This window comes from Fringilla coelebs, assembly GCF_963513975.1.
Source record: "Fringilla coelebs genome assembly, chromosome: 20".
Taxonomy (NCBI): domain Eukaryota; kingdom Metazoa; phylum Chordata; class Aves; order Passeriformes; family Fringillidae; genus Fringilla; species Fringilla coelebs.
The window spans coordinates 5,255,410-5,280,046 of NC_140046.1; the positions used below are offsets into that span (position 1 = coordinate 5,255,410).

The window sequence follows — 24,637 nt, forward strand, 5'->3', positions numbered from 1 at the left end:
TCCCAAAAATAACTTATGGAAATAATCATGTTCCACATTGTATCCTAAAGATCGAAACTTTAGGGTACAACTCACAGCAGTACCTTCCCCCCAGCAGAGCATCTCTAAACAAAATTGCTTTTAAGGAACAAATTCAAGAGTCTAAAATTACCTACTGCTACCTGCAGTAAACAAATCTCACATTACACCTTTCAGTGGGACATTCTGATTTAATATTTCTTCCTCACAAGCTATTAAAAGCAAACAAAAAGCATTAAATTGCAAACCTTAAAATATGATCCAAATCCAGGACATGAGATCATACCTTCCCTCACAGCAATATCTTGAATTATTTAAATCTTAAGTTGGAAACGAGACCATAAATTAAGAAATAAATAAAACAAAAATCACATTTAAAGCATTTATTTTGAAAAATAAAATACAAAAGATCATTGAATTGTAATTGTACATGTAATTTATCAACTTTTTTTTCTTTTTAAATAAAAGATATTTAACATTTTTCACATATGAATAAAACAAACAACTTTTCCACCAAGAATCTTTCAGGACAAGCACAGACCACTCTTGAAAGCTTTGTACATTTAAAATCAAACTGCTACAAGAAACAAAAAAAATTTGAAGATGAAGCCCTCTAATTAAAACAGAGGAGCAATTTCAGAGACAGGCATTGCTTCTGCATTTTTTTAAACCTTAAAAAAAATAGTTGTGCGAATGTAACGCAGTTCTACATTAACATCAGTGATTTTTTTTTTGGTTGTTTTTTAACAGGTTTACATGCGCTCACAACAGCAAAATTTGGAACAAAAACAGATGAAAGAAAGAGGAGAACATTCTGAAGAGAGCAGGCCATGAGCAGCACACCTCTGATGCCAGGGGGACAGGCCTGAGGGATCATTCCCATGGAAAAGGCAGCAGCTGATCTTCTAAGGAAAAAGAAATAAAGTTATGTTGGAGTTTTCCTGGTAATACTCAGCTTTTTATCCTGGACAGCATTTTGGCATTATAAATATTGCAGAATTAAGGGTAGCCACTGTTGTCTCAGCAGGTGGAAAGTCACTTCCAGGACAAATCCCATTAAAAGGAATGGGGCTGCTTTGTCCCTCCTTTATCATTAAAGACTGCTTGCAGCATGGAGAAAAAAAAAATATTTATTGATTTTCCACTTATATCTCAAACCCTTGTGACCCAGTGGAAAGTTATGCTGGGAACTTCCCAGTTTGCTTTCTTCAGACAGAAATATTGCAGGTTGAAACCCATTTTTCAGAGCTAAGTGGCAAAATGAGGTTGATGCTTTCATTACTTTAAATTGACTGTGTGAACAGATGATGGTTTCTTTATTGATTTCACAGGGAAGGTCTGTAATTCACCTCTGGGAAGATTTTAGAGCCATTATTTCTACACAGAGCAGTGCTTTTGGCTATATTTAGGGTGTTTATATTTATGGCCACGTAAGGATCTATTTTGGGGATATTTGTAGGGCACACTGCTTTGGGCTATTTTTAAACTGGATTTAAATTTTGCCATCTTTTGTTGTCAGGCCAGAACATCTGATAGCAGAAAAATCCTGGATTAACACAGGAAATCTTGCATCACTCATTCCTTAACTGGTCTGGAATTTACTCAACTTCCTGCAAAATTTTGTCACTGTTTATTCAGTGACTAAAATGCAGCTTTTTGAAAACACTGGCTATGAGATGTTAAATCAAATATCACAAACCAGCTCATCTTTAGCAGCTTCCTTTAAAAAGCATATCTTCATATTTCTCTTACCCATGGAGTTACAGAAGTTAAACAAAAACCATCTCAAATTAAGAACAACAAATGAGCAGAACAGCAACACTCTTTTATTACCTTCTGTGCAAGAAATGTCCATTTTATCTTCTATTCCATAGGTTCAGTCTGTCAAAAAAAAAAATTAAAATTAAATTAGCTACTTTACATTAGAGGACAAAAATATCAGTACCAAGGTTCTCCAAACCTCTGAGCTGTTTGGTTACATTATGTTCATACTAAAGGAGAACACTATCAGCAACAATTTGATCAGGTTTTTATGGTTTAAGGAATATTCTTTTACTCTTTCACAGTGCTTATTTTGTCTTTTAGATGGTCTGTCTTTGCTATGGATAAATCTGCTCAGATTTTGGTAAATACTGTATTTAAACCAAGCTAATTGTATAAATTCACCTCCTGGAGTTTAGCAGGAACCTCCCTATCCTATGGAGTGAAGAAGGAATTTATCAGAGTGACCCAGGCTCTTTTGGGTACCCCAGGACAGCTGAAAACCACAAACAGCAGAATTTAACTGATACTGCATGCAAACAGGATTTAAAGGATTTAACCCAGGATTTATTAAAAACCAAGGAATTTTTTTGCTAGCACACCACCTATACATGATGTGCTCAATTCTGATGGATCTCCCTGCATTTTCCATAAATCCCTCTCAGCAGCATTTCCCCTCCTGGTAAGGCACACCCCATTCCTGCAGCTTTCTGGTGGCTAATCCTACAATCCCACCAGCAACCCCAAGTGGAAGTGACCCCAGCAGGCTCCTGAGAATTCAGCAGCACACATGGAGCAGACACTCAGTGACAGGGACAATGCTGGCAGCAACAGGGCTGGGATGGTTCTCCAGAGCTGAGCAAAGCAGGAGCACTGAGTGATCCAAGCAGGCAAAGAGCCAGGGAAAAGCCAAGCCCACGTTAGAGATCACACAAAGGCTGCTCAGAAAGGTTTTGTGGCCACAGCAGGGTTATTTTCTGAAAACATGAAACACACACTACAGCTATGCCTCTTTACTGCTCCACGTTCATTTTATCTTGCCACGAGACTTCCTTTCTACTGTCTTCTTTGGCTGGAACAAAAGAAATCAGTTTTCCTTTTTAATCAAATCATTTTTATTTGAACAAATGGAGAAGTTAAAATGCTTTGTCTGTGGTAGATTCCTGGGTATTTTTAACCTGTTCCATCCCTGGAAGTGTTCAAGGCCAGGTGGGACAGGGCTTGGAGCAACCTGGGACAGTGGAAAGTGTCCTTGCCCATGGCAGGGGGTGGGAAAAAAAAAAATTTTAAGGTCCCTTCAAACCAAACCATTCTGGGATTTTACAATTCTGCGATATCCACAGGATCCTACAGTTTGAGAGCTTCACAGTAAGGGTTTTTTGGGTTTTTTTGGTAGGTCCCTTAGGGAGCTGATGACAAAGAACAGCATTTGGGGGGTACCAAATTGTGAATTTTCAGTAAAACCTGAAGTTCCATAGCACACCTGACTATTAAATCAGCACCATCCCTATCCATGGCTGGGTTTGTTGACTTTGATAACATCTCTATTTAGTTTTAAAATCTCTCAGTACTTATAACTCTGCTCTCTGGATTAGACTTGCTTTAAACCAAGATAAGAAAAGAAAAAGCTCCTCTACAAGTAACAAACTTTGCAGCTTGGTCCACAAAAGAGACTCAATTTTTCTTTCCATTTCACAGCAATATTCAGGCAGCTCAGGGTGACAAACACCACTCTTCACTCTGGAGTTACACACGGATTCAGGAGAAGTTTGGGATGCTGAGTTCAAGATTCCACCTCATGGATAATCAGCAAATCTCACCATCAATCAGAAAACCAAGCTCATGAAGAAGTGGTTTATAAAGGCTGTTTGATATCCTTTGCTGCTACACCCACAAAAAGGAAATTAATTCAATACTGTACCTGTGGCACTTCTTTGAGGAAGTCAGGAAGCTGAAATTCACCTTTATAGACCTGGAAAAACAAACAAAAATTTATACTACTCAAAGCCTTCATTCACTATTGTTTGAAATGTTGAAGAGCTTGTTAAGGGAAAAAGAAAAAAAAAAAAGAAAAGTTCTTTTTTTTTGTGTTGTTAGCATCCACTAATGTTAGAACATTAAATATTCTGGCAACATATTGTTTTCTCTCTAGAGGATAATTTTTAAAAGCTCTTTGCTTCTGAGAATAAACATTCCAAAGGGCAAAAAAAAAAGTATTCTGTTCTTCTTTTTTTTTTTTTTCCAAAGCAGAAGTATACTTGAGAAGTTTTACCATCCTGTCTACTGTAGCATAAAGACTGATCATCCCAATGTTGTGACTGTGCTCTTGTGTAATAATTGCAAAATAAAAATTAAAAAAGGGCACAAACCTATTTGGAAAAATTCCCTAAAGCCAGGAAATGGGAATGGGGCTCCCCCAAAGCCTCCCTCTGAGCTGCCCTCCATGGTTTGTGTCACAGAAAGGAGCTCCAGGGGGTGTTTATCACAATTTTCTCTGCTCTCCTATGTGCACATGACCAGAACACAAAGCCATGCCCAGCGTGTCAATATTCTGCAGTGGCCTGGCACCGCAGCTGAGCCAGCTCTGAATTTCCTGCCCAGCAGATTCTGTTTCAGGATTGGATTCCCTTCCCAAGCCATCCAGGTTTCACAGAGAGCAGGAATTACTCCACACACACTGTGGTACTCTGATATTCTATGGTTCAGATAAAACAGGAACAGCTCTCATCTGTATTCAGCCAGGGGCCACTGGCATTCCCACATGGGAACATTATGAAAAGTCACCCTGGGCAGAAATTCAGTGTGTGGCTATTGAAGCCTTGCTCCACTATAAATATTTATAAATCAACGAGAGGATTTCTCATTTTCTGCTTTTATCCAACTATCAAAATGCAGGTTGTGTCCCAGAGAACAGGAATGGCAGTTACAAAACAATACTGTCACAGCAAAAATGTTGCAGAATAACCTCGGCAAGGTCACAAGAAAAACCAGGATTTTGTGTTAGGTGGTGCTGATGCTGGAAGGAACAGACAGGAACCTTCACCTCTTCTGAGAATTCTTAAAAACAATTAATCCTGATGGTGACAGCACTTTGTGACTGATTCAGAACCAGAAGGACCAAATCAGAATCCTCCTCCTTTCCTTCTCCTGCAATTCTGACTCAGTCTCATCTTTATATTGCACATCTCCATTTGTCTCTGCTCTAAAAACCTCACCTTTGCAGAAACAGCATTTACCCCTAATAAACACCTAACAGCAGACAGCCAAGATCAGCAATATTCAGAAGAATAATGTCACTGGAAAGCAAATGTTTTGAGGGTATTTTATATTATATTCACATAAATAGAAATAGAAAGATTTTACAGAAAATATAATATATATATATAAATATAATACATATATATTTCACAGAAAAAACCAGCATTCACACAGCACAATTTACCAAGGCAAATCCAAGCAGTGGCAAGCCCAAGATTAGGCTTAACACAAATTTGGGTTCAGAAACTGATATTACCTAAGGACTGGTTTTGTCAGGAGGAGACTGAATAAAAACTGGTTTAAAGTAGCTCCAAAAACATAAATGGTCCCTTTTGAATCAAAACCCAGGGATCAACAACAATCCAGAAATTCTAAAAACAATGACTCCATCTGCAGCCAAAGAAATTAAAGAGGCTTCAGACTCCAAACTCTTTTCTGACCAATTTATAAGAGTAGAACACATCACTCACAGTGGCATTAGAGAGACAGAAGAAGGATATTGGAATTATTTCCAGTCTAAGCAAGAATTCAGTAAAATTGAGGAGAAATGGGGTTTACCATTTCTAAGGGAATTATTTTGCAAGTCCAAATGGAATTCCAGAAGAGGGGGATCTGAAGCCTGTGTCAGTTTGTTGTTCAGTGTTGGCAGTATTCAAGCTGTTCTATTAAAAAACCAAAACACATTCTTATAGCCAAATTGAATGGATATTATCCTCAAAAACAGATCAGAAAACAAGTTTCACATCCAGTTGCCTGAGAAAACCCCTTTAAACACACAGGGAGAACTCCAGAACAGAAGTGTAACCTACAATTCTTTTTAACAGAAGATTAAAGCTTTTTTTTTTTTTCACCCATTTTCCTGTCTGCTTTGGAAAGAGTCCCATTATATTTGGTCAGTTCCAGTACACAAAAATAATGGGGTTTTTTTGTGTAAAAGTCACCCTGCAATCAACTTTAAAATATCCAAGCTGTAGAGTATAAGATGTTTAATTTTAAAAGGAAAATATTAAAGAACACTGGCAAAACCAGAGCTGAGCCCCTTTCTAGAACCACTCCACAGCACATGGAGTGCTCATCATTCAGATCTTCCTGAACTTTTAAGGCAGCTTTAAAGGTTTACACAATTCTTCACCTCTGCTGGGCCTGCCAAGGAAGGGCCATGTGAGATGTAAATGTTTACCCAGGAGGGACAACACAGAGAGCAGGATCTTACACAGGCCCAGCAATGGCTGCCAAAAGGCAGCTTCCAGCCACACCTCACTTTGCATTTAGGCTGGGAATAACTCTCTTTATGCATTATTAATCATATGTGTGCAGGGTTAAGGGGTTTGAGGTTTTGTTTTTGTTGTAAAAATAAGATAGGAGCACCTCTGGAGAGAAACAATGCAGCTGGGAATCCACATCTTGGAAGAAACACCCACTAAAGGGAATACTAAACAAATTTAGAGGACACTGAGAAAGTCTGTGCTGTTGTGGTCACATGGAAGATGGAATAAATATCAGAGAAGACACCCACAAAGCCAAATGCCTTCGTGACCAGGTTAGTCAGTGAAAATGGAGATGCAGGGCCCTGAGCAGCTGGGCATCCCAACACCTCTGACAGCACAATTACCCTCATCCCTTAGCATAAATGCACTTTTTACCTTCATCAGAGATTGCTCCTGCCCTTAAAACCTCAAAGAGAAACTCTTGAACTCCTGGTTGTCATGGATGTTTTGACTCTGGACAGGAGATGGTTCCTCACAGTGTGAACCAGGCATGAGACTGGGGTGAGTAAACTCTGGTTTTATCTCTAGGTGTTGCCATCAGCTGAACATAAAACACCTTTAGCTGAGCAGAAACCAGAGCTGGAGAACAGCTTTGGGTTGGCAGTAGAAGAACCACTGTATTTCACAGAATCACAGAATTCACAGAATCACCAGGTTGGAAGAAACCTTCAAGATTATTGAGTCCAACCCAGCCCCAACCCCTCAGCTACACCCTGGCACCCTGTGCCACACCCAGGCTTTGTTAAACACACCCAGGGATGGTGACTCCACCACCTCCCCAGACAGATCATTCCAGAACTTCATCACCCCTTCTGTAAAAAGTTTTTCCTAACATCCAACCTATCTGAACTGTATTTGAACAGTGCTGGTGAAAACCACAGCTCTTTCTCTGGAATTCTGTAATTCCACCTCTGGATCTCTCCAGGACAGGGAGCACAACTCCATGAAGAAGTTAAAAGAACTTCCTGGAGTGTGTATTCCAAGCATCCAAATTGATTTAGTGGGAAGGATGTGCCAAAGAAAATCTGATGTAATTCATGACAGATGGGAGAGGAAACCACTGTGCCAACCATAACACAACAAAGCAGCTTCTCCAGGGGGAGAGGCAGAACTCTGCAGCTGGGAGCTGCTCTCTCCTCTTCTGCTGTGCTCTGGAAAACTGAAATGCACTTTGACACCGTCTGACAGTACTGATAAGGACATATCACACACTGTTCCAATGAGGAGTGAAGCACTTTTGTATTTCACCCCATAGACATTGGGTTACCAGTTCATATAGAGCTTAATTATTTGCATTTTCTGCACAATTTGCAGATGAAAACTTCATTTACTTCAGGATGTTGATTTCCTCTCTGTTCCGGATGTAGAACTTGTTAAAACTCCAGGGGGAACAACAAGTAATTATGTATCTATAAGGAAGGAACTCTTGCAGTCATAAATTAACAGATCAGCAACAGAATTACAAGAAAACTACAACACATTCAGGGAAGACAAAACTGCTTGGAGAGGTCACAGGCAGAGAACAGCACAACCCTGGCCAGAGCTTGCTCTCTCTGCTCTGCATTCCTTAACTGAGACAAGAGAAACTGTCAGAAAAGATAATATTGTCAGGCTGAACAGAAAACAGATCAACAAAAAGTTAATAGCTTTTTAGTGAACACATCAGAAAAATCTGTTGAACTCGTGGCTGGCCCAGTGCAGGTCCTGTCAGAGATGTTTTATTTCCTAGCACAGCACTGGGAGAGCAACACAAGAAGAGATGAAGCTCCCTTCATGCTCTGTTAGTTCTTCAAACAAAAGCAGAGATGTCAAAATACAAACCCAGGTTGTTTCTTGTTATTTTTGTGCTGTGCTGCAGGAGCACAGAAACCAAACCTCAGCATTTTGGTGTTCTCCACAGGTAAGAGGCAAGTGAAAAATCCAAATTTAGCAGAGAGCACTGCTTCCCTTGCATACCTACAAGGAGATAGCATTTCTAATTTAAGCACTGTCCTTTAGCTGGAGAAAATAATTTTCTCCAGACTGAGTAATAAGAAAAAGATATTTAAGCTGTATATATGGAAATCACCAGCAGGGGACAGAAAAGGAGAAAAGAGGAATAAGGAACAGCACTTGAGTGTTCAGAAAGCTTAGGAAAATGAATATTTTGCACCACACCAGCCATCTCTTTCCATTTTTCTCCAGTACCAGCCCTCGGTTTAGGAATTTTTACACTGCTGGTTCTCACTTCCATGATTAAGAGCAGCAGCTCTAAATTGTAGAGCATTATTTTCACTGCTAAGTGCAATTTGTGGTCTTTTCCAGGAAGGGACAGATTTAACTCAGCTTTAGAAGTCTAAACTTTATCTGTTTTCAATGAATACAATTGAAGTTCTGCGTTCACTTTTAAGTCTTGGAGACCACAAATACAAATATAAATATAAGAGAGCTGCTTCCAAACACAAAATGAGCCAATAAATGGCTACAAACAAGATCCAGATATTCTTACTATGCACTGAAAAGCAATGCTGGAAAGATTTTTTTTGGCCAGCTTCATCCATATTCAAGATACCCAGCACAAAACTCTGTGAAAGGCTATCCCAGGTGAAGAAACTGAAAGAAAGCAAGAGCAAAAGAAGTGCTCCAGTGATTTACAAATTCACCAGCTCAGAGTACACAGGAACACACTTAACTTGCCAAGTGCCAGCTCCAAAAAGCTGGAAAAACCCAGTTTTATTTATTTTATCCATTTAAATAAATGCTTTTTTTTTCTCCAGGCTGCAGCAGCAAGGAATAAATTAGCACAGGTTCCTGGAGGAGAAAGGAAACCCCACAAGAGCTGTCCCTGATGGGCCAAACTCACACACCAGAATCTGAAACAGTTTGAAATCTTTATGTCGCTCTATTTTTAAAGAAATATTCTAAGTTTTGAAAATGAACCATCTCGAACTCTCTTGCTTTCAGCATTCATTCAGAACACCTCCCTCATTTTATCTCTACAAACCACACGTGCAAATGGAATTTTGGCATAGAACAAGTGACTAGAAAAATCTATACTGGGTACTTTAATAAACAACAAAATTAAAAAGCTGTCTGGGGCTGTAAGTAAAGCTATTAAACTAAAATAGCAGCCAAAATATTAATGAGTGTTCCATATGTCTGCAATATTTAGATCAGCTTCAGTTTTTAACAGCTGCTCTCAGCATCAGTAAACAAACAAATTATCCTTCAAAGCAAACTTGGAAAAAGCCTCAGTAAACCCTCAGCCTTTGAAATTAGGTTTTCATTTCTTTAAAGTTGCTGGCTTTGTTTATTACCTGAATTGCTCTCTTGCGTTTTGAAATCAAATCCATTTCAAGAAGAGACAGAAATCCAGACAATTTTTACAGCTTGGCCTGAGCTTCCCCCACACAGGTGGAGGCCTCAGAAAGATCAGAAAGGCTGTAAAAACTTCTGTCAATTTTATCAGTGAGACACAACCAATAGAATTTGCAATTCCTAGTACTGAACACTTATTTTAACTGCAGACAACTTTATTTGTTTGTGAGCCTTTTAAAACAGGGAACTCATAAACTGTAACCAAATAGGGTGGGTTACATTTTCCATGCTGAGCTACCAGCTATTAATTAAAAAAATCAACCTGCCAGCCTTTAATACACTGATTACTGATAAATGACATTTTTTCTGAAAAAAAATAATGCAAGTGTTTAGGGACTTCACAAACCCCAAACCCTTTTTCATTCCTATCTACCCCATCAGTATTCCAAGCAGTTCATTCAGGATCAGAAGGCTGGTGGAAGAGAGTCCTTTGAAATTGTTTAATTCAATTTTTTTTCCCTGATTACTCTGCTGCAGCAGAAAAAGTCACCTTCTTTTAATAAACTATGTCCAAAAAGAACAGAAGCAGAGTTATTAATTCTATTTCCAACAATGGTAATGAGTTTTTCAATGGATACCTCCAGGGATAAACAGCTCTAATAGCCCAACTACTCAAATTCCAACAACATTAAATTCAGACTCAAATCCTTAAGTTTAGGTTAATCAGCACCAGACCTTTCTCCATCTTTGTGTTCTACAAAGAATTGGAAAATCAGGCATTTTGATCATTGTGGGCTGTTTTCTACGGGTCATTTTTCAAACTCTACTGAGTATTTGGGGTGTAATTTTGGGACAGAGCTTCTGCCAAGCCTCATCTATAAAAAGCTGAGCTCGTCCATCAAGTTTGAAATCCAGACAAGAAAGCTTTTCCCACTATTAATTATGACTCAGTCTAATTTTTATATTGCACATCTTGATTTGTCTCTGCTCTAAAAACTTCACCTTTGCAGGAACAGCATTTACCCCTAATAAACACCAACAGCAGACAGCCAAGATCAGCAATATTAAGAAGAATAATGTCACTGGAAAGCAAATGTTTTGAGGGTATTTTATATTCTATTCACATGAAAATGTCAGCATTTACACAGCACAATTTACCAAGGCAAACCCAAGATTAGGCTGCACACAAATTTGGGTTCAGAACTGACATTACCAGTTCCCCAACTTCCTGGGCAGCTCCCAGGAGGTTCAGCTGCACACACCAAGGAGCACAGCTCAAGGCCCCAAAGGATTCTTTCATTTCCCCCCAAAGAAAACACATTGTGAAGCAGCAAAAAGTGTCAGAAACAGACTCCAAACCCCAGACCAAACAAAAGGCTCCTGCTCTAGAGCTCAAATCTATTCAGTCAGTAATTGAACCCACAAAATCCTTACCCTCCTCGTGTTTTCCACCACTTTCTGGTCTGGCTTCCCATAATTGGGGGGGTTGGCATAGGGGTCATAGCCCAGTTTGGCCAGCATGGGGGCAATCACTGGCATGTCCTGCAGGACATCAGCTGGGATCTTCCCCACCCACTTGGACAGGGCTTCCACATTCACTGGCTTGATCACTTGGTCAGTGGATCTTTCAACCCTGGGGAAGGAAAAAAAAATTATATTTTCCACCATTAATTATTAAATTTTCATTTTCCATTATATTCTTTCTACTATTCTATTTCCAACCAATTATTTTTCAATAGCATTAAGACCTTTAGCTTGTTTTGTTTGGGGTTTTTTTCTCCCATTTTTCTTCTTTCCCTCTCAAAACTTCATGTTTTCTACAGAGCTGATAGGAGTTGAAGTTTTAATGAGAATAATTTGCACAATATTTGCAGATGCTGTCAGGTTCAGGCTCTCACACTGTGCTGAAACAATTTCTTTATTCCATAAAAGCAGCAGAGAAAGCCCAGGAACTGTTAAGTGAAAAGTAAACCCACATCTCCATATAAATCTGTTTTCCCACTGGCACATTCCCACATTTGCTGTTTAATTGTCTGGGATGTATTAAAAGCTGCATTCTAAATTCCAATCCATGTGTTATTTCTTCTCACAACCATTCTGTGGTTCATTTTTTTTTAAACTTGTTTAAAAAGAGAGACCTGAGATGACAGAAAGCTACAAACTACAGAAATATTTTCCACAACCACTCCTTTGATTGTTTGGTCTTTACAGATCCTAAAGGCAAGTGCACCATTAATGTCATATTTAGAAAACCATTGATTTCTTGTTCATTTAAGCAACAGTCCTAATGTAATTTTCATTTTTGCTCTACTTTTGTGGTGTGTTTTATTTTCCAGGGAAGAAATCTGGCACTGCTTTGTTCTGTCTTTATGACTGTCAGACACACAACTTCTTTACTGTGCTTATTCCTGGAACAGACTCAAGCTGAATAATTGAAAACTCCCTGAGTTTTTACTCTAAATAATTTAAAACTTGTTTCCTGACCTCAGAAAGAGTTTGGACATTATTGGATATATAAAAGGAATATTTCTGTCTGCCTCACAGCTGATGCTGAGCACACACCAGTCACCAAAGTTCACCTTGTTCCTCTTTTTCACTCCTCAGCAGAGCTAAAATCCTCCCAGGCCAGAGGAAGGAAATCACTCATCCAATGCTGGAAGGTCAGCAAGATGAAATAATTTAAATACAATCAACAAAGAACAAACCAGACAGGGAAATGCTCATAAGGAAAGGGCCTTGGCAAGCAGGGCCTTCAGACTGGTGTTTTATGGCAGCTGAAAAGGAGCTGACAAACAAAAAAACACCCAAAATTTTCAGCTTTATCCTCTTCAACCATTAGCAGAGACTCAAACCAAAGGCAGGAGCTCAGAAGGGGATTTTGGGACCAGGAGTTGTGACTAAATTTCAACATTGTGAGGGTTGTTAGACTGAGCTCCTACGTCTGGATGGAAAATTAAAAAGTTTAGGTAATGCTTTTTGTGATCTTTCTAATTAGAAGATGAGCATCTGACTCCACATTAAATTAGCAAGAAAAGAGCTGCTAAAAATTGAGATTCAGAAGTTCAAAGCACCACAACAGGAGTCCACAGCTGGACTAGGACACTCAGGAAAAAACATCCCGAGGTGTTGGAAAAAAGTAAGATTTATTTATGGTCCTTAGAGCCAGCCAAGCCTAAAACCTCTTCACCAAAACTAAAAATCTATTTGAGCATTTAAAATCAGGGTGATACTGGGAGAACCAGGAAATGAGCCTGGCTAAAAGCTTGCAGGACACCCCAAAAATGGGTGTTACAGATCAATTTGAGCCTAAATTTGTCACATCCTGATGTCATTTGAAATGTATGTTTTGTCCCTCTGTCATTTTAATATTTGCTGACAGTGCCCTCAGCATCAAACATTTCCTGGTGATTGATAGCAGGGACTACATTTAGCTGCTCCCAAGCACAGATAAAAAATCCACTGCTCCACATTTGGTCTGGTTAAAGCCTTCTCTGTGCTTTCAGTTAAGGTGGGAAGGAAAAAAAATTCAAATTTGTGGGAAAGATTCCTCAGATAAAGACCTTATGAGGACTGTGAGGGAAGACAGACTGGGGGCAGGAGGAAAGAAAAATGTAAAAATCCAAACAGAAAAACAAGGGAACGCCAATTCTTGGGAAAATTTGATTATATGGCTGCAATTCCAGCTCTAGGAAGAGTTTCAGCTTTGGGAAGCACACAGGACTAACCCCAAATAATTCTGCATCTGTACCAGAATCAAACGAGAGCTATGTACTAAATATAGTAAATTCTGAAGTAATTCTGCCTAGACAGCTATTTCCATAAAAAACCTAATAAAAACTGCTCTAGAGGGGTTGACATTTCTTTACATCAGTGGTCAGCACAGCTGCTTTCACTTAGGCAAATGCCAGAGCTCAATTAACAATCCTGGTTAGAGCATGGAGTCCATAATGAATTCCTTCAACAGCCACGCTGGCAGGGACTTCAAACCACAGAAAATCCCCACTCCTACAAATCCTGCACTGCACATCCCTCCAGCCCTTGCAGTGTTCCTGGATAAAAATCAAAATAAGGGGTGAGAAATAAATTCTGAACATTTATTAGCAGGTAATAACATGGTTATAAAGATCTTTTAGTGACACTGTGATTTCGTTCTCAAAATGATTTTAAATATCTCAAGATGCCAAAAAACTTGTCAGATTTCTTTTCAAAAAATACCTGCAACAATTAAAACATCTCCAGGCATCCTAGGGTGGACCTGAATCTGAAGTGGATGCTGAGCCTGTCTCTAAGACCTGCAGGTCTTTCAGGTGAGTGAGAGACGATGAAAGCAGGGAGCTCTGCTTGTTTCCAGAAGTTTTTACACAATATCCCAGCTGGGAATGCCAAACCCAGCAGGAACAAGGGCATCAAAGTGGGAAATCTCAAGCTCTCCCTGCACAGTTTCAGCTGGAATCTCAAACACACAAGACAGACATTTAAGGTTTTGATATTCACTGGGTTTTCTGCAGCCCTTGAAGGCCTCAGTCACTGAAATCATTATCAAATCCTGCAATGAAAACCAAATTTCACCACCTACTGCAAGGGTATTGGATTAGATAAAGCCACCCCAGATATAAAAGCCATTTCTCAGTCTTTCTCCACCATTGCCAGAGCCTCCTGAAATCAGAAATTGCTTCCCCACATCACCTCCTGAGAGATAATAAAGGCATAATGACCTCTGGGACCAGACTGAATTGAGGGTCACAAGAACATGTCCACACGCTTTTGTCTTAAATGTGAAGGTTTTACTAAAAAAAAAAAAAAAAAAATATATATATATATATATACATTTGACTTTGCCTGAGCCACTCTCATAATTTTTAGAAACAAATATTCTCAACTCCTCACAGCCCATTCCAGCAGATTTAATAAGAAATATTAGTAAGAATTCAGTAAGGTGGTTCAGTAAGTTTTACAGTATAAAGGTCCATCAATTTTTAAAACCACCAATCTGGAATCTGTAAGGCAGAAATATTTTACTAGAAATGGGATTATATAGTTATTTTTTACAAGACACTTAAAGCTTGGCAACCACCAAAATAAAAAGTAAAACTAAGTTACCTCCACTCAGATGCTGCTGAAGCAGCCACAAACCCCAGGAATGAGGGAGAGGTTCCCATGTGGATCAGGTTCCAGGCAGGTATCACAGGGCCCTGCTTCAGGCTAACATTTCCACATTTTCAGTCTGCTACTGAACAAAACTGCCAAAAAAAAGGGATGAGATCCCTTCCTGATAACCTGGGAACAGTGGAGGCTGTTTCTTCAGTGGGAATGGTGATGTGAAACCTCCACAGTGCAAATATCTAATTGTTACCTGAGTTTTAAGTTCTCTTTGTAATCACTGATAATAATTTTACATTTGTTTTAAATCCAATGCCCTTACAAAATATTAGAAAATCCACAGCTGTGTTCCTAGGCATGAAAGGAAGGAAATCTCCCCATTTCTATTTCTCAAAACTGGAGTTTAAATAAATAGAATTGGTGTGTAACAGTCTGTGTGTGCTTGCTGTGCAAGGTGCCTCTCACTCAGAAGCACTTGGCCAGTGCTGAATATCCAGGAGCTGAGTAATTGAACTGGGCAGGCCTTGCTGCTGGAAGAGGGCTTCTTATTCAGGATTTTAAAAATTAATCTGGTGGATTCAAAAATAGGAGAAGTGTCAAAATTTGACATTTTTCTCTCTCAGTGTAAAGATGAAGCAGCTTCTGCATTTCAGCTGTTCAGCTGTGAACAGTGGCAAAGAAACCAGAGTAGTTTAAGCAGAGAATAAATCAGATTATCTTTTAACAACACCCATCTAGTTTTCCTAAGCAGAGCTGAATTTTGGATTCTGAAAGCAGCTGAATCAGGTGCACAGATGGCCCAACAGAATAGTGAAAGATCTGCTTACAACAAGGTTACTTTCCATCAAAATGCTTGTCATTTTGGGAGCACATGCCAGGAGAAAAGCTGCCAGCTCTGCTTTCTATTCTCTTGGAGCAGTTTCTCCAGTTTCCTGGAAGAGGATGTTCTTGGCAAACTCAGCTCCAAGGCCATTCTTGCACTGACAACAATATTGTTGCTGAAATCAAATGGGTGATGTGGCTAGGATGGGTGACACCAGTCTAGATAAAACAGCTCAGGTTTATTTAGGGCCACAGAGAAAAGCAAAGCTGCTATCAGATATTCAAATTCAACTTGGCCTTGACCATTAAAAGTTTATTCCCATTACACACATAACCAATCTGAGATTGCAAACCGTTAATTAGCATTAAAGATGCACCATAAATCAGCTGCTCAAGGGAGAAACTGAAACCAAGCTGCGATTTTTATATACAAAATACGCTATATACTATTTTGTAGCTATATTTTATATACTAGGTTAGATATATTTTATATACTATTTTAGATATATTTTATATACTATTTTAGATACATTTTATATACTATTTTAGATACATTTTATATACTATTTTAGATACATTTAATATACTATTTTAGATACATTTTATATACTATTTTAGATATATTTTACATACTATTTTAGTATAGAATACTATATTTTTATATACTATTTTAGAACAGCACAAAGTGAAGGACGAAGGCTCGTACTCACTTGGAAAGAGAAACCCCCCCTGCTTTTCCAATCATCTCCTCATGGTGGAGCACTGCCTGGTTCCAGGGGATGTGCAGGAACTTGAGGAGAGTCCTCATCCACCTCTCAGGGTGCAGCACCAGCTGTTCATAGTGCACCAGCATGCACCTCTGGAAGCCCACCTCCATGCACTGGTTGTACATGGTCTCTATGGCGCGGTTCCACTTGGTCAGGCAGTCCCTGTAGCTGTTCAGGTCAAAGCCAGCGATCGTGACCTTCCTGGAGATCATGGAGTGCACGGAGGCACGGCCATCCCTCACCATCAGCAGGAATTTGGCGTTGGGGAAGATCCTGGCCAGGTAAGTTAAGGATTTTAGAGCGAAGGGATCCTTGTTGCACAGGTAGGGAGCGGGCTCGCCGTGCTTGACGATGATCTCCAGCAGGAAGGCCTGCATGGCCGAGTCCAGCACCTCATCCGTCACGCCGGCCTCGTCCAGGCGGATTTTCTCCTTGCTGGACCTGGCCCACATCTGTTTGACAGCCAGGATCCTGGGGATCACCCTGGTCTCCTCCCCGCAGCGGATGTCGGGGTGCGCGTCCAGCATGGCGCGCATCAGCGTGGTGCCGCTGCGGGGGACGCCCCCGATGAAGATCAGGGGCATGTCCTTGCTGTAGGGCAGGCTCCTGTTGGCACTGCCACCGCCACCGCCGCCACCGGGGGCTGTCCCCGGCGTGGCCCTGGCGCCGTCCCCGCGCGGGGGCTGCCCGCGCTCCTCCATGCGGTGGTGGCACTCCATGGCGTGCTGGCCCAGGTAGAACACGGTCACCGAGCTGATCACCAGGCACGCCAGCAGCAGGTTCTGCTTCAGCTTCCCCACCATCTTGGGAAGGACCAAAACACCTCCTACTCCAAATTATCCTCTAGTGCACGTGCCATGGGGATCCCAATCCCAAATAAATTAAGGTCTGGCAAGAGGAGAAAAAAATTTTAAAAAATTAGAATTTGTTTTACAATAAATTACTTTTCACGAGATGACACAAGGAATTACACTTGGAATTACTTTTCCAAGAGATGAGACAATGAGGCAAGAAATTATTCTTGGAATTACTCAAGGAATTACTTTTCCAAGAGATGAGACAAGATTCAGTCTCAAACACCAAAACACCCAAAATAAAAGCAAGGTTTCGCATTTCTTTTTCAGAAAGAAATTTCTGAATTTCAGAATTTTCTCATTTCTTTTTCAGTTCAGCTTCATAAAACTGCTATATTCAAAAGTAATTTTCATTTCTACAGATGAGAAGAAAAATAGATGATTTCTAAATATGCATAAGAGTCTGAAGAAAACTTTTAGATAGAAAATAGTTTCAAAATCTGTCTGTTGAACTCCATTTCCAAGAAGGATAAGAACATGCCATGTTTTATAGGGAATAGCAGAGATGATATCAAACACTGGCTTAGACAAATCTTTATTCTGCTGCTGGATGACTCCACCTGTACCTTTATTTTTCCCATTTCTAACAGTTAATGTAGAGAATCATTTACCTGTGTTCTGCAGTTCACCTGCTTTGGGTTTTCAGATCAGGTGGGCTGAAAACTGACTCTTCTTCCCAAAACTGACTGTTCTTCCCAAAATTCCAATGGAATTAGTATACCCTACTGGAATTTTAAGGAAGATCTGGCTGTTCAGGGCTGAAATAGTTCACTGAGCACTCAGAGTTACAGATGCTTTTAATTGGGAGGAGCTCCAAGCACAGAGGTACCGCCAACATTTTAAAAGATTGGCTTCCTCCAGGCTTTTCCATCTCTGTCAGCACTGCAGGAACATCCCTGAGCGCACAGGATCCTCCTGTCTGCTCCCTGTTCCTCTCCAAAGCATTGTCCACTTCACCTTTTCCTCCTAAAACCCAGTGGTTCTCAGAGAAGGCTGATTTGAGGAGGCTCTCCAGCCCTGGGCCTGTTTTATGGGAAGGTGCACGCAGAGGACAGAATTCCCACTCAGCAGTGGGGCAAAGCAGGGAATTCCTGCTGGGTTTTTCTCTGCCAGGGCATCCAAAGCTTTACAAAGCTTATTCCAATCAACAGCTGGCACAATACTCCACTCAAAGTTCAGTTTTTAGTCTCTGTTACCAAAATTAAACTCAAATATAACTCAAAGATTAATTCTTCTTTTCCTGTGAGGTGGCCAACACTCTCTGGCCAGAACACCACTCACAGGAACAATTCATCCTCTGTGACAAGTTTCATTCTACTCACATACCTCTCCTTGCTTTAACTGGACTTTAAATATCTGAACATTAAAAAAAACCCCTCAAATTCCCAGAAATTTAAGTGGAGGTCATCTGAACAGTGCTCAAAAGTAAGGAAAATAAATCATGCAGTTCATATATCTATAGCACCAAAAATCTCTTCTGAAAGATTCAGCATGTAACTTGAAATTAGGGAAGAGGAAATTGTTCTACTTAAGACTAACAAATAATACAGAATCTTTTAAAATTGTTTAGATGCAGCACCCACTGGAGAGAAGAGTTAACACAGAAGAAACAGCATTTCAGCACAGAGCACACAAACCCTACAAATATTTACACTTCCTCCAATCCTGACCATTACTCAGTTTGAGTAAATGCCACAAAACTAATTTCCTCAGGAAGGAAAAAAACATCCTCCACAGAAACCTTCACCTTCCAAACCAAAACCTACTCCTTGAAGATACAGCAACATTCCCCAAATGCAGAAATTAGGTAGGTGATCACTGGAGAAAAGCATATCATGGTCAAATTTAAGATTTATATTAGAATATCAGTTCAACTAAAATAAAATAAACCCAGCTTTAATAACAAGGCTGAAGAACTCTCAGTATTGGAGGAAAGCTGGTGATTGAAGGCTGAAATCTTTAATTTAATTTTAAGCAAGTGATGATTCCCTCTGGGCACAATTCCAGCTGTGAATTCCATTAATGCTGCAGACTGTGAGGAGGTTTCCTAAGTTTCTGTGTGTATTGACTCACCTACACCACCAAAACCCCACATCAATCACCCACAAACACTTCCATTTGATGCAGTTATTGTTTTGGGAAGTTCAAAGTTGCCAAAGGCTGCAAGACCACAAAGAATCGGGATTTAAGTGTCCTACAACCTTCTGTCCTGGTTTTTTACCTGGAGCATTCACTGCCATAAACACCAGGGCTGTGTGTGTCAGGAAAGCCAGAGAGGAGCAATCAGGAGCAGCTCCTCTCACCAAATTTATTTATTCTCCAAGCCAGCAAACTCCCCAGTGTGCCTGAAGTTCCAAGGAAAGCTCTTTGGGAGAAGGATGACATATGAAAGTTGCTGCCCTTCTGCAAACAAACCCCACCTTCCCTCCTCCCCATGAGTAAGTGCCCTGGAGAGCATCTGTCAGCCTGAAGGGTTATAAAAGTTATTATTGCTCTGCTGTTAACAGGAATTAAATTGACAGCGTTTCAAAATCACAGCAGGGCAATCAGCAAGCCCTCTGAGCTTTGAAATGTTGTGGGGTTTTTATCTGAGAAGGGCAAAGTGCCACTCACCTTACAAGCACAGACAGCTTTTATTTAAAAAATCCCAAAACAAACCCCACAATCACCCAAACAAACACAGCCCCCTAACACAAAACACGAGCTGAGGAAGTTGTTGAAGACTACAATGGTAGAGAGGCCTTTGGCAGCAAGTTTCAAGTGCCAGGATTAGAAAGAATTCCCAGAAAAATTTATGTGGAACTAAAGAAAAAAAAAATTAGGATCTACAAGTTTCATCACAAGACAGTGCAGCCAAGCAGAATTGTCTGTAAGTGAATTTTCTGCCCAGAAAAGTCAGGCCTATGAGTCAGCCTCAGATGATGTTAGCACAGCAGAACTGACTGCACTGCTTTGTTTCCTTCTCCTGCTCACAATTCATCCTCCTGCCCTCCCCTCCACGCAGCAGGTCAAGACCTTTTTCCTCAAGTTCATCCAAAAAATGTTGAAAATTTTTAGCTTAGTCAAGAGGCAAGCCATCCATTTGTACTTCATGCTAGTTTGGGGTTTGTTGGTGTTTCAAACATTCCCTGCAGAGGAATAAAAGCTGCTCCATTCCCAGGCTGTAAGGAGGAATCCTGTGGAGGCTGGACAGGGAGCACCTCCCTCCTCCTGTTCAAGCAGAGCTTTTCCAGGGCTAAACTGAGAGGGCAGTGACAGTGGCATCATCCAGCCCAAAATAAAACACAGCCCCAGAAATATATATAGCATTTCTCAGTGATTAACTTGTGCTCTGCTTCCATGGCCTGAACTCCTGGCTCAGATTCTGACCATCAGATCTCCTTCTAGGAAGAGCACAGCTTGGATTTTATGGGATTTGGGTTTTTTTTAAATGGGATTTGTTCCTGATTTGTTCCAAGTGCAGTGAGCAATTTCCCCTTACAGTTCCCACTGCAGGAATGTTTTCACACATTTGCATTCCCTTGAACTTTTCTGATGGGTTGGTTGAAATATAAAGCTCTGAAAAATGTAAAGGGCCAGAGTTTGAGCTCAACTCTTCTGGGCAGAAAGGTCACACTCAGCTCTGTGTCAGCAGGGCATGAGGCTCCACAGGCATCCTCAAAACAAAAAGCCAATAAAAAAGGAGATTTTTGTGCCAGAAAGTAGGAGCAAGAGTGAAGCAGGGGAAGAATTCATAGCATTGGAAAGTGGTCTTTCCCCTCATGCCTTCCTACCATGCTCCTAGGATTCCTTTTCCTCTTCAGGGAGCTGCTCAATCCCTGATTCTCTGGGGCTATGACAACAACACCCCCTCCCCAGCCAAGGCTCTATGGAGCAGGCTCCAAAATACACCCTGCAGAAACAGAAGATTCTGATGCACAGCCTGACTACTACACCCAAAACTACAAAGGAAATTCATTTTACAGTGGCTAAATTGAATGGAAAAATATCCCAAAGTGCTGTTATCCATCATCACTCTGTTGGAGAAGGGGAAATGAAAATGCAGTTAGGACTTTAAAAAGTAAATGTCAACTCTATTAGTTTCTTCCCTGCCTCTTCCTGCACCTTTCACTTTTTCTCTCTTAAAATAAATACTAGAAAGGCAGCAGATACTGGGAATTCTCAAGAATCACCCTCAAAACAATAAACACTTAGAAAGTGAAGAATTATTCCTCAGAGGAAGATCTACCCTAAGCTCTTTCAGCATCCCTAAATGAAAGTTTCCCTATCAGGGAATCGAACACACAACTATGTAATAATTTCACTATTTCTATTACAACCACATTATACAGAGTAAAAAAAACCATATACTTATGCATTTCAGTTTTGTTACCCAAGCACTCAAAATTCAACACTTTTATGTTTTTCAATATTTAAGGCTTCTAAAATGACTTTTAAAAAATCACATAATTAAGAAGTTCTGCTTCAAATGAAAGGAAATATCTTTATCCATTCTGCTCTACTTACACCTAGAATATATACAGCAAATTATCAGGATTTGCATACAAAATGGCCAAAAAAGAGTTACCAACATACAGGGTTATGCAGAAACAAACAGTGTTTGTTAATTTTTACAGTAGAACAATTCAACAAAAGGAATTTTACTGGCGACACACAGAGACTTTGAGCTCTCTAAAGTTACACATAAAAGAAGAGAAAAGGGGAAAAAGAGAGGAGAGATGTCACACTGAGAGCAGATGAGCTCCTGCTCTGTGCATTTCTCTGTGCGCTCCTCGGAGGGATCTCAGCGCTCCGTTCTATAGCGAGGCACTGCAGAGACCCAAACTCCTCAGTAACAGCAAAACCACCCAGATCCACAGCAATTCGCACGGCACACTCACAAAAACAAATGGAAATCGCAACGGCGGCAGCAAACCCACTTCCAGCTAAGCGACAGCTCCAATCTCCGGCTATAAAACGATCCAATTGTGAAACTATCCAACTGATCGGAACAAGCTGCCCTAGGGAAGGGAAGGTGTCCCCGGAGCCGCGTTAGGCTTCTCTCAGCCAAGCCGTTCCATACCTGCCCGCAGGTACCGACCCAGCGCTCCAGCGGCGGCCACGGTGCCCCTGCCCCACCGCGGGCACTCCGGGCCCTCCCCGGCACCGAACAAAGGCACCGGGAGCCCCTGCCGAGACTTCTCCCGCCCGCAGGGAAACTTTGGGAACGAGCCGGCTGCGGGTAACGAGCAGCGGGCCCGGCCCTCCGCGCATCCCCGGGGCTGCCCGGCCCGGCGGGACCGAGCCGCTCCTGCCGCCGCCTCAGGCCGCGGCCCCCAGCCCTGAGCAGGCAGGGCCGCGGGCGGGGCAGGGCGGAGCGCGGCGGGCACGGGGAGCGGCGGGCACGGAACCGCCCCGGGCTCCCCTCAGGTGCGCGGCGGGCGCGGCCCCTCACCTGCGCTGCTGCCGCCGCCCCCGCGCCCGGCTGGAGCCGCGCAGCAGCGGCACGGCCGCCCCTCCGCCGCCGCGGCTCCGCTCGGGCACCATCGCAGTGGGCAGGGAGCGGGATCGGGAGCGGCTCCGGTTGCGGGATGAGGAACGGGAGCGGCTCCGGGAGCGGCCGCGGCGCCGCCGCCTCCCCTCAGCCGCGCGGCTGCGGCTGCCATGGAAATCACAACCACGCCCTGATTGGTCGCGGGCCTCGATGTGTCGCGGGCCGTCATTGGGTCGCCGCCAGTGATTGACAGCGGCAGGGGGCGTGGCAGTTGCGCTGACCCCGCCCCCGCACATCTGGCGCGCACAGCTGGCCGCGGGCGGGGCGCGCGCGCACATCTGGGCGGCGGCGCCGCGCGCGCGGCAGCGTCTGGCCAGATGTGCCAGGCAGATGTTGGCGGCCGGGAGCCCGGCCCAGCTCGCACGCCTCCTTTGCTCACCGAAAATGATCCCTGAATTACAAACACGGACAAAACTCTGCCCGAATTCTGCCCCCGGGCTGGGCTTTAGAGCTGGAACCTCCCGAACCGGCCCAGCACATCTGGGCGAGCACTGGAGCGCAGCGCTGCAGCTGCCCTGTGAACCGAGGGAAACTCCGAACGGTGCTGACAGCCCCGCTCAGGGCTCAGGTGTCCCCTGGGGTCACACACCTGCTCTGCAGCGCAGGGAAGCGCCAGCCACGTGCCCACCACGTGTGCAACTGGGAAAACATCTGGAACAGCCTCAGGCTGCAGCAGGAGCCGGAGCCTGAGCCAGCTGTGGGCACAAACCCCAACTGTGAGCCACAGCTGGGTGAAGCAGCCAGGAGAGGAGCGAGGGTGACTCTCAGCCCCTGGAGGTGCAGTTTAGAAGGAAATTCACATCTCCAGATTAACTCACCTCTCAAAAAGCGTGGCCTGAGGCCATCGTGACCCCCTCATTCCCTGTGCTCCTGTGGAAAGCCAGGTTCAGTTCCTCAAAAGTGGGAAAACACGTTGAGTTGGACTTGCTAAAGTTAACACAGCAATATGCAAAAGCTAAATCCAACTGAAAACACATTTCTTCTCCAGAAACAGAAGCCCAGATGCAGACAAACAGCCTGCAGAGATGTCAGTGCTGCTGCAGGGTCACAGCAAAGGGAACAATCCCACAGGACATTCCCCAGATTTGTGTTGCCTGCCAACTGGCGGGGGAAAAAAATCAGCCAAAGGGATTCAACATCCCAAAATTCAGTCTGGGAAATGCCACAGTGAGAGTGGAGAAGCATTTCTCTCCAGAGGTGAGTGTGGCTCAGCTCAGCTGCCTTTTATTTGCTAAGAAAATCAATATTTGCCATGCAAGCAGATACCTGTGTATCTATGACAGGGACAATTATTTTCATTCTCTGAAAAGCTCTGCCCTGGAAGTCCTGAATTTCCAGAGTACCCAGCACTTGAAAAGCTTTTAAATATGCTCAGAGAGCTGCTGGGAGCCCAGAGAAACCCACAACTCCTTTCAAAGGTGGCAAAATCCCTTTCAAATCTCTTTTCCCTGACAGCTATTGATGAGGAATAAATGTCCTTTGCTCCCAAATGCAGAGGGATTTAAAGCAACGATTTCAAGATGAAACAATCTGTCTCCTGTTTCCAGTAAGTTTCCCCCGATCCATTAAACAGCACTTTTCAGATGGCTTTATTGGTTTTTCTTTTATGGCTTTTACTGTGACTCACACAATTGTCCCTTTTAAAGCCTTCCAATCAAACGGTGCCTCCGGGCTGGGGAAAACGCTGCTCTCCGAGGGAAAAAGGGGGAAAACAGCGCTGCTGGATGGAGCAGCTGGAAATGCAGGATGCAGAGGGTGCCCCACGCTGGGCTCTGCTTCAATCAATGCTCACCCGGCAGCCACAGACCAAAGAACCCAGCAAATATTGCACAAATCTTGCACACCAGCCCCAGAAGGGAACGGGGGGATGGCTCAGCTGGGACGCTGGCACTGGTCCCGGGAAGTTGGGAAGGAAGGGATGAAGGATGAGCCCGGGGCGGCAGGGTCACAGTCTGGGGT

At 42.4% G+C, this 24,637-nt stretch overlaps 1 protein-coding gene across 6 annotated transcripts; it reads right to left on the bottom strand.

The window, feature by feature from the left end:
* Nucleotides 1–430: 430 nt before the first annotated feature.
* On the bottom strand, nt 431–22,775 carry TPST1 (tyrosylprotein sulfotransferase 1). Of its 6 annotated transcripts, none has more exons than XM_084219324.1 (8): nt 22,580–22,775; nt 16,235–17,179; nt 14,318–14,389; nt 11,037–11,235; nt 3,701–3,751; nt 2,781–2,851; nt 1,852–1,899; nt 431–920 (listed from the first exon to the last, which is right to left on the bottom strand). In XM_084219324.1, exons 2-6 carry the CDS (start codon nt 17,092–17,094, stop codon nt 2,807–2,809), a joined length of 1,227 nt encoding a protein of 408 aa, XP_084075450.1. In that variant the 5' UTR covers nt 17,095–17,179; nt 22,580–22,775; the 3' UTR covers nt 431–920; nt 1,852–1,899; nt 2,781–2,806. The 6 variants fall into 6 exon arrangements, with proteins under 6 accessions (XP_084075450.1, XP_084075448.1, XP_084075449.1 ...); XM_084219322.1 differs by having other exon boundaries at nt 431–923; XM_084219323.1 differs by having other exon boundaries at nt 2,776–2,851.
* Nucleotides 22,776–24,637: the final 1,862 nt, after the last annotated feature.

Excerpts from the sequence above, each read along its gene's own strand:
- TPST1 (XM_084219324.1), bottom strand. The coding sequence starts at position 17,094 with ATGGTGGGGAAGCTGAAGCAGAACCTGCTGCTGGCGTGCCTGGTGATC. Across the intron at positions 3,752-11,036 it reads TGGTGGAAAACACGAGGAGG|GTCTATAAAGGTGAATTTCA; the intron begins GTAAGGATTTTG and ends TTGTTTTTCCAG. Across the intron at positions 2,852-3,700 it reads TCCTCAAAGAAGTGCCACAG|CCAAAGAAGACAGTAGAAAG; the intron begins GTACAGTATTGA and ends CTTTTGTTCCAG.